The sequence below is a fragment of the Poecilia latipinna genome, unplaced genomic scaffold, assembly GCF_001443285.1.
Source record: "Poecilia latipinna isolate Pla-1442-1.1 unplaced genomic scaffold, P_latipinna-1.0 Scaffold271, whole genome shotgun sequence".
Classification (NCBI taxonomy): Eukaryota; Metazoa; Chordata; class Actinopteri; order Cyprinodontiformes; family Poeciliidae; genus Poecilia; species Poecilia latipinna.
Genome location: NW_015112887.1, coordinates 656,278 through 666,673, shown reverse-complemented (window position 1 = coordinate 666,673; position 10,396 = coordinate 656,278). Strand labels below are relative to the sequence as shown.

Sequence of the window (10,396 nt, the reverse complement as noted above, 5' to 3'; positions counted from 1 at the left end):
ATAAAAAACAAGTCCAAAGAGGGGGGTTTTAATATTTGGGCCCCCAAAAAAAAAAAAAAAAAAAAAAAAAAAAAAAGCATTGCCTATGTGTGTAACCCAGTGATGACCATTATAAACTGAATTTGGCTGCATTGAATTATAACTAGTATGCATTTTAATGTATAAATCTGAGTCTCCCTACATGATTGGGCAGATTTGATTAAATACTTCTGAATATGATGGCATTTGTAGTGAATTTGTGATGCATAAATACATTGAATTGAAGCTAATTTAATATATTTCACCTGATTTGTGCAGCTTTGCATTGTCAATTCCTCAACCTGATGCACTTCTGTCCATCCAGGAGCCTTCTTGATCCCATATTTTCTGACTCTCATATTTGCTGGGGTCCCTTTGTTCCTACTGGAATGCTCTCTTGGTCAGTACACCTCAATTGGAGGGCTTGGTGTGTGGAAACTGGCTCCTATGTTTAAAGGTACAATAAAAATAAATTCAAAATGCAAATGCAATCCTTTTGAAATTATTTTCAAAACACATCTAAATCATTTTTTGAACGTCAGGTGTGGGCCTTGCTGCAGCTGTCCTCTCCTTCTGGCTTAACATCTACTACATTGTAATCATTGCTTGGGCCATTTACTACCTGTACAACTCATTTACCACTGTAAGTATTATTTAGAAAAACAGTGTGTAGGAAAATCTCAAAACTGGTCAAAATTGGGAGCAAATTGTATTATTTATTTATTTTTACATTTTCCAGGATCTTCCATGGAGCTCATGCCACAATATATGGAACACAGAAAAGTGTTACACAAACTACTCCATTCCAGATACCACCAATCTCACCAGCGCTGTGGTTGAGTTCTGGGAGTAAGATATTGATTTTTTGTGTTTTGTTTCTGCATGCCTCCCTCAGCGATATCAAAAGATGGCCTCCTCTGCTGCTTGTTTGCTGCCCTGTGCATATAATGGTATCGTCGCTGTTTCCCTCTACTTACAGGCGCAATGTGCATCAAATGACTGATGGCTTGGAAAAACCAGGCCAACTCCGAGTGCCATTGGCAGTAACACTGGCCATCGCCTGGGTCCTTGTGTACTTCTGTATTTGGAAAGGGGTTAGCTGGACAGGGAAGGTAAATGTTTTTTTGTGTGTGTGTGTGTGCTTTCCAATACCTATTTATGCTGGTTTCTAATAAGAACATGCGGCTCCCATGCAATATTAAACAGTCTAATACCTGCTCATCAATCTTTCAGATTGCATTCTGCATGCTCTGGAATTGATTTTTTTAAATAAGAGACCTTAAAAATAAAACTCACGCTCCCCTAATGCCGTTCTCCCGGCCTCTTGGTTGGCTCCTCTAATTCCAATTCTCCTGACATGTTTTCCGTTCCGAGTGTGGATTCCTGATAGGAGGAGCAACAATCAGCCATACCCCCTCGATCTGGATTATCCCCCTTTCTCGCTCGGAGCAGTTTCTCCCCCGTGTGACGCCATATTTTAAAAGTCAAGTTCATCACGTGACCATGCCAAACAAAATTTGTTTTGGTCACAGCCAGACCCCTTCCTCCTCCCCTTCACACCCCCCCCCCCCTCCAATCAAATAAATTGCTTCCTGAATATCTCAGAAATGTGGCTGAAGATTGACTATGTGAGTTTGTTGTTGTTGCCTTCACGACTCTCATGAAAACATATGTTGCAGCTTGAACATTTTCGTGGATTTCCACTGATCACCCCCTCACATCTTCCAGGTTGTTTACTTCTCGGCTACGTACCCCTACTTCATGCTGTTTATTCTCTTCATACGTGGGGTGACCCTACCTGGAGCCAGAGACGGAATCTTGTTCTATATCACCCCTGACTTTGAAAAGCTGAAAGAATCTGAGGTAACGGCATGCTATTATGGGATTTGTTCCTACGTGCCGCATGCTGGAGTGAGCAGAGCCCGGCCTCACGCAGCTAAACTCTCCTGCTCCTCTGTCAGGTATGGCTGGATGCAGCTACGCAGATCTTTTTTTCCTATGGACTGGGGCTGGGGTCGCTTATAGCTCTAGGTAGCTACAACACGTTCAATAACAATGTTTACAGGTAAGTGCTGCTGATGATTCATGAACTACATTTGATTTATAACATCACAAGGGAGAAAGCTGCTGATATTGAAAACAGATATTGCAGAAAGGTGTATAAAATTCGCCCCCATTCAAGGATGCTTTAAAAGACTTTTAAAAAAATGTCTGACTATTGTGGCTGTTTGGCATGAATAGAGCATCAGTCTGAGGTCAAGGCTCTTTCTTTCTGTTCTGTTCTGTAAAAACAAAAACTATTACCGTGATGCCTGAGTGTTTTCTCTAACAGCCTCTCATTCTGGGTCGCATAATCAGTTGCGTAAAATAGTTCCATTCAAATTAGCTTGTTTGTCACTTTTTATTCAATATAAGGTAATTTTTCATTTCATTCAAACAGAATATGTGTATTTCATCCACAAGGTTTACACTTTCACGTTAAATCTTGCAGTAAAAGCACTCCCACAGCTCTTCTTTCTGGTTTACCTGCACTCTTTTTTTATGTATTTTTATTTTTTAGAAGGGTTAACATAGGATGGAGAGAAAAAGTCAATTTAAACCTTTCACAACATCCCCATTTTTTATTTATTTTTGTAATATATATATATATATTATTTCCTCTCCCCAGAGACTCTATCATTGTATGTTGCATCAACTCATGCACCAGCATGTTTGCTGGCTTCGTAATCTTTTCCATTGTTGGCTTCATGGCGCATGTGACTAAGAAAGACATTGCGGACGTGGCAGCCTCAGGTAACTGCACATGGCAGTGGCTTCAGTCACTGTTACTCTCTGCTATCCCCAATAATCATAACATTAGCATGCTGTTTTGGCAGCTTCAAGAGTGATACATTTTACAATAATGCTTCCTATTTACTATCCAGGTCCTGGCTTAGCTTTCCTTGCATATCCAGAGGCTGTAACCCAGTTGCCCGTATCACCTCTGTGGGCCATTTTGTTCTTCTCCATGCTGCTCATGCTGGGGATAGACAGTCAGGTAAGGGGCTTGGTGATGATCTGCTCATGGGCTGACCTAAATTTTTAAAAGCAGTTACATATCATGCAGCTCACCTCTGCTCTCTGCATGATAAGCATGCAATTTGCTCCTCACAGATAGCTGTAGCTGAGCTTTGACATTAGTTGTCAAAAAAAAAAAAAAATTAATGCAACCTTATCACCTCCATTTGCATTGCAGGCTTCACTGTTTCTTTACTATGTGTGTGTGATTTTAATATGGCCCCAAATGGCCGTGACCAAACAAGCTTCAATGCAAAACACAGAAATTACAGATTCTTTTTTTACTCATATTTCAGTTCCTTCTTATTTGTGTAATCAGATGTTCTCATCAGAAACGAGCAGTAAAATAAATTAATTAATAAAAAAAAAACATGCCCATTATTATTTTTTTAATTTACAAATATTAAATTGAAAATAATACTTGTGCCTTGATGTTTAAGATAAAAACACCAGGAAGGAGAAAGGAAAAAATTATCTGTTCCCGTTTCCTTGACAAAAACCTGATCCTGTGAAGTCTGACTGCATTGTGCGCCATTTCTTCTGATCTCCACAGATTTCACCACAAAACATAAAAGGACATAAAAATAAATCCATTATCCTAAATATTAATGAGGTTGAATGAGGATAAAAATAATAATGATTAAAAACATTTGTCATTGCGCTGTGTGCCTGATTTCAGGAAAAACTCAGCCCAGTGAAATATGGGCAATGATGTGAAACTGGGGTGTGGACGGTGTCGAAATGTATAAAAATTAGCATTTTTCGATGTGGAGATAATGGATTCTTTGTATTCATGTCTGTGTTAAAATCAGCTACATTAATGTCATGTTGAGCATGTAAAATATTTGACATGATGAAAAAAAATGTGAAAAACAAACAACAAATGGATTATGTTTTCATTTAAAAATACAAATTGTTCAAAACATTTTTTTAAGACTGTAATGATTATGTTGAATTTTTTTTTTTGATTAGGTTTGATTTTCCTTTTTTTAAATTTAGAAAACATAATATCAGGCAAAGAAAAATGAGATACCGTCCACACCTTATACTCCAAACTTCATTAGCTGGGTTTATGCTTCACCCTGTGACATCACAGATTACATATGGTGTTTCTCGACATGCAGTATAAAATACAGCAGAAGTTTGTGTAAAATACGCATACTCATCTGTACTTTTAAAATTTTTCTATTGGCTCTATGATTATTTTTCATGCTCTTGTTCATTTGTATTTGTAAACATCTCTGAGGTGGACAGAAGTAATAGCGCCTCCTACAGTAAGAGACCAGGATGGTAGCAGAATTCTGCGACTGTCTAGTTATATGAAAAAATTGACCTGTTTTTTTTTTTTTTGCCAGAATTTTTGTTTTTATTTGAAACATGAAATTAAACAATTAAAAACAAATCACCATTCTATGCCAACTTGTTGATCATACCAAAAATGACACGAATCCGAATCTAATATTCAGCATTTTTTCCGCTCACTTTTGTTTTTCATGACTGGATTTTGATGAGAAGTGAGAAATTACCAAAACATGCACTAATCCCAAATATTTCCAAAACAACAGAGAACAAATCTGAAAGCAACCAGGTGCGAGCAGTACACATATTCAGGCAGATGTTTCAAGCCGCTCCTGTGATTGTGTCCTTCAGTTCTGCACCGTCGAAGGCTTCATTACCGCCCTGGTGGACGAGTTCCCCAGAGCTCTTCGAGGCAGACGAGAGATCTTCATCGCCGTTGTCTGCCTCGTGTCCTATGTGATTGGACTTTCAAACATCACACAGGTACAGCAGGGCAGTTCTGTATCAATGAGCCTTTTTCTGTGTTTTGCCTTTTCTAATATTTCTTTTTTTTGTTGTTGTTGCTATTTGTAACCAGGGTGGAATCTATGTGTTCAAACTGTTCGACTACTACTCCGCCAGTGGGATGTGTCTGCTGTTCTTGGTCTTCTTTGAGTGCATCTCCATATCTTGGTGTTATGGTGTGTTTTCTATTCTCTTTCATTTCAATATAACCACAAAAATGACTCCTGAAAAAACGAAATCTGGTCAAGTGTGAGTGCGTTGTCGTGTTTTACCTGCTTCAGAGTCTGCTCAGCCGCAAGGTCGCGAGCACTCATGTGTCATGCCTCATCATCATGCATGGCGGCTCTCGGAAGATACAAACCAGTCAGATGTGAATATTTTGGTCATGCGTTCATTTGTCCGGCAGGTGTGAACAAGTTTTACGACAACATCGAGGAGATGATTGGCTACAAACCCTGTGTATGGTGGAAATTGTGCTGGGTTGTGTTCACCCCTCTCATTGTCGCTGTGAGTATTTTGAGCTAATAGGATAGTACATCTAAAGTCACGACATGAAAGATGAAACAATAAATAAAGTCAATATTACCTGCCTGCAGCCATTCCAGGCTGAGGCAGCGCTGCCTGTAGTCAGAGGTGTCAGGATGCATAAAGCGTCTCTTGTCTCCCACAGGGAGTGTTCTTGTTCAGCGCCGTACAAATGGTTCCCCTCACGATGGGAGACTATGTGTTCCCAGGCTGGGGTCAGGGAGTGGGATGGCTCATGGCTCTGTCCTCCATGGTTCTCATACCAGGATACATGGTCTACATGTATCTCGGGCTCAAGGGCACTTACAAGGAGGTGAGATGAAAAGGTTCATTACCCCACATCCCCCATTTCATTCCTCACATCCACCGAAGTTGTAACCATTAGGGTTTGGTATCTCACTTTTCATAGATTGAAACACAAAAAACTGACCATCATATTACAGATGCGTGATAATTTCCTATTTAATCAAGATTTACTTATTTGCTGACTCAGCTGAATCAGACAATTGAAATTGAAATGATAAATTAGAATGAAGCAAGGAAATAAATATTTGCCGCTAAATGACAATAAAGCGTTCTATTGTTTAAAGATAAAAATCTGTCTCATTAAAAAGCCTTGAAATGTAGAAACAGTTCATTGAGCCTCAGTGGAATATGGAAAATCTGTGATGCAACAGATGTGCTTGTGAGCCAATCAGCATAGAAGATAAAGCTGTATTTTTTTAGATTGTGCACATTGAAAAGTACAGCTAAGTTAACCTTCCATTGAGGGATTCTGAATATGGCTCTTTGGTAGAAAATATCAATTTATAGACATGTAGAGGATGGAGAAACTGATCTCATTGTTAAAGCAGACACTGTGACAGTAAAACCGACTGGTCTCTTTTTAAATATAATTAAAAATAATCCAAAAATAATGGTAGAACTTCTTTTTTTATTCAAATATTGCACAAAAACTTTTAAACTAGTTGGCACCATTTCTAACCAATGTGCCACACAAGTAGCAATAAATGTTTAACCATATGATCCATGTGAAATAAAATGTGCTGGACTGACTAGGTACCAAAATCACATTGAAAGTTTAATTCAGAATTCTTAGTATTATATCTGTGTTACCTTTTTCAAACAGCAGGAGTTACCACTGGTAAAATAATTACCCTTTGATAGTGAGAATGGCAATGAAAGAACAATCTTCAAGAGGTTTATTAAATTTCTTTTTACCTTCATCACATCAGAATGGGTGCAAGCATATAAAAACCCATGTAACTATATTTCAACCATTTACTTCTCATCTATGCTGCACATGTGTAGCACTGATGCAGCAGCTATACAACTGCAATGACTTAATATTATGACTTCATCTATGCATACTATGCGGCTTGCATTGATAAAGATCCACTCATCTCAGTATGCTGGCTGCTTGAAACTAAAGGAAAACTGGCAACTTGATGCATTTTTTGAGTAATTCAGACAATGACTATCTTACCACTTTGAGGCACTAATAGAATATTAATATGTCATCATCAGAGGGTTAGTTGCTCATTACATATGAAAAAAGAATGAAACAACATGACGTAATCATGGAAAAAGTAATGTACCGCTATAACTTTAACAAATGTATTTTAAGAAAGGGAGCAGCACATCAAATGGGACACACACTTAAAACTATGGCAGGATTTGATGTTGAGTGAAATACAGCACATTTTCTAACATTTAGATACACATAATACAGATTTTTCAATTCACCAGCATTCAAACATTTGATTGAGCTAATTAAAGATGTTTACATGAGTATAAAAGCATGTACCTCGAGGCATGGAAAGGTGGATTGAATGTACAACAACCTATTCCTATCTCTTTAAAAGTTGTACAAAATTATCAAGGAATGCAGAGACCAACACCCAGAGAAAAGCATCTGTACCTGAATTATTAGAACTAATTTTGTAAGCTCCTCTTTAGCATTCTCATTCGCTCTGTTTTACTCTCCTAGCGACTTCGAATAATGTTCCAGCCTCCCAAAGTTGTCAGGAAATGTCAGGAGAACGGACCTGAACAGCAAGTGGAAACCAACACGGCTAACCTCTCCAGTCCTGCCAATCCTACCAGCCCCGCTAGCGCCACTAACCCAGCTCCCGCGAACCCAGCCAGCCCGACCAGCACGGCTCCCGTAAACTCAACCAGCCCCGTAACACCTGCCAACCCAGCTCCTCCGCCACCAAACCCAGCCTCGGCTTCTAGCCCGGTAAATCCGTCGACGACTCCCGCTGCCACTATTACCACCACTGTCACTACAACCAGTCCGGTTAACCCGACTGTCAAAACTGTTAGCCCGACCAGCCCAGCTCCTAACCCAACTAGCCCAACAGAGCCCGTTAATCCCCCTAACCCGACAAGTCCGCCCTCTAACCTGACCAATGCTGAGGCCAATGTGTAGACAACAACAAAACCCTCATGGAGCATGTAGTCAAAAGAGAACATTACAAAGGACTTCCAAGATTTTAATTGATTCACCTACCTCCAGGGGCAATTTGTGATCAAAACAGATTTTCCAACCATGCTTAATTTTTCTGTATTTGTTAAATTAAGCCAATGATGTCTTATTGTTGGTTTGCGTTCTGAAAACAAAGTCAAAGACTGTTAGTGTTCACCGATACAACCGTAATTCAGAGAAAAAAAAAATGTAAACATACTGTGTAATACTGTGAGAAGAGAAAAAAAAACTATAGAGTTATAGATTAGAGATTTGTTGAATATCTTCATGAATCAAGTAAATACCGTGTGAATATAGTAGATTTAAGTAGTTAAACAAACTTGACATCGCGGAAGAATGCAAGGGATGCTGTCAATTTCTTTGAGGACGTTTACCAAACCTCACACAGTTGTCTCTTTTTCCAAACTTTGCTCTCTGTGAGGTAAAACTATAAGCCGCAAGGCGAACTGGGAGCTCGGAGTAAGCACAATGCCAATAAGAAGTTCGTGTTTAGGAGCAATCTGGAGACGTCCAGAATCTGTTGCAAAAGATTTTGTGTGTGAGAGAGACTGTTATTTTTTTCCTTATTTTTTCAGTGTAAAAAAAAAAAAAAAGAGAGTGATAAAACTTTTATGTGATCAAAGCATTTTTAGAATTATTTTTAAGATGTTTTATACTATGTATGTTGAAGTGGAGGACCAAAATCAATAGGCAGACAAAAGCAAAAACTATGCCATTGAGTATTCGGTTGGCAAAGCACAGGGTACAAAGAAGTACAATGAACAAAAAAAAAAAAAAAGAGAAGCAGCAGCACACGGTTAGAAAAGTGATTTGCAAACATTGACTATCCCTTAATGCTGACAGTCAATCCTGTTTACGTTTTGCATGCTTTCCTCAGGAACACCATTGAAAAGTTTCTCAAATGTCTCCTGAGAAAAAAAAAAACAGAAGAAGAAGAAGAACAGAGACGGCCTTAAGCCAACACACCAATTTCAGCCAAGCGATAGTCTGTTTACATGACTGGGCAGATCTACAAAATACTTACACTTTATATGCTAGCACAAAACAACCGGGACCAACTCTGTGTTTAAGTACAGTCATGTTTTCTTTTTCTCTATGTGTCATGATCAATCATAGTCCGATCAATATGTATTCAGCAATACATATGTAGATGTTTAGGTGCAGACCAGTCAGCAAAGTGGTCTGTTTCTCTTTTTGTTTACGTTGTCTTTGCTTTACCGGGGGAGAGAGAAAGAAAAATAATAATAATTTTAAAAAAAAAGAACAAAAAGCACAAAAGCTTTCCCAGACTTTTGCCATGGCGTGTTAGGACAATGTGAGTTTGCTTCTATGGCAGCTACCGTGAAAGGCATGTGGTTGAAACAGAACATGTTTACTTTGAAAAGCAAAACAACTGAGCGAAAATGTGAAATGGCTACAGTTCATGTCCTATGAATTTTGTATAAAGTTACTCTACCACAGTTTTCTCTGGAAGTTTGTTGTAAAACTGTACCGTGTAAAACATGTAACTGTGAATGTCTGTACTACATTGGAAGTTATTGTCTAAATGTTGAAAAAAAAAATATGGAGTTGCTGTTTTCTGCAATAATATTTTGATCACAGAAGCTAAAGCACATATCTGACAGAGATATAAGAAATGATTATGAAAAATGAAGATACTGATGATTATATTAAAAATAGAAATTATGTCTAGTAAAATAATATTGTTTTGTATATTTTTAACTGTCTCACTGCCTAATGTAAAACATAATATAAACATGATATGTATCTAAATGGTGTCAAATGATAAAGCACGATTGTTATGTTATACAAACAGAAAAAAGACTGAAAAAATAAAGAGTTATAGATAAAATAAGCAGAACACATGGCTGGCATATGTCCCTAAAACAACGTGTCATTAATGTAGCAGTGTGTCTGGTAACAATGCTACCAGAAAATTAGGTCAGCTATCTTATTAAAAGATGTACGCTGCTCTGAATCCTCCTGCAGTAATTGGCTGTTGTTTCCTCTCTTGTAAATAAGCCCTCTCCGTAGAGTATTTCCCGTCAATAGATGTAAAAACACTCTGAGACCTAATAAAACTTCAAAAGAGGGATTAAGTGAAAGAAAACGCAACGCTTGATTCATCTCTTTCTTAGTTTTACATGTAGGCCAGGTGGGATGTGCAGAATTAAGTAAATCTTTTCCTCAGTAGTTTGGCCTTTAAGATGACATCCAGCTTAACTTTACCAGGAGGGGACAGAAGAAACTGATCATAACAGCAAAAGAGAAAGGAGTCTGGCTCCCATCTGTGTGTGTGTGTGTGTGTGTGTGTGTGTGTGTGTGTGTGTGTGTGTGTGTGTGTGTGTGTGTGTGTGTGTGTCAGAAACACAAGCTGATAGAGAGAGAGGTCTCAGCATCACCACAGAACAGCTCTCACCTCGGGGGCATGGCGTGCTCGCCCGCCCCGTCTCCTCTGCTTCTGAGCGTGTTTGTGTTAGTGTGTGTTTAGCTCGCCATCCC

At 38.6% G+C, this 10,396-nt stretch overlaps 1 protein-coding gene across 1 annotated transcript; it reads left to right on the top strand.

Moving 5' to 3' along the window:
- The first annotated feature begins 58 nt into the window (after window positions 1-58).
- On the top strand, window positions 59-8,823 carry LOC106948097 (sodium- and chloride-dependent GABA transporter 1-like). The gene is made up of 13 exons (XM_015033572.1): window positions 59-475; window positions 561-661; window positions 758-867; window positions 998-1,130; window positions 1,747-1,881; window positions 1,980-2,083; window positions 2,687-2,811; window positions 2,943-3,055; window positions 4,726-4,857; window positions 4,952-5,054; window positions 5,285-5,385; window positions 5,549-5,716; window positions 7,394-8,823. The coding sequence occupies exons 1-13, from the start codon at window positions 466-468 to the stop codon at window positions 7,835-7,837; spliced, it is 1,779 nt and encodes a 592-aa protein (XP_014889058.1). The 5' UTR covers window positions 59-465; the 3' UTR covers window positions 7,838-8,823.
- Window positions 8,824-10,396: the final 1,573 nt, after the last annotated feature.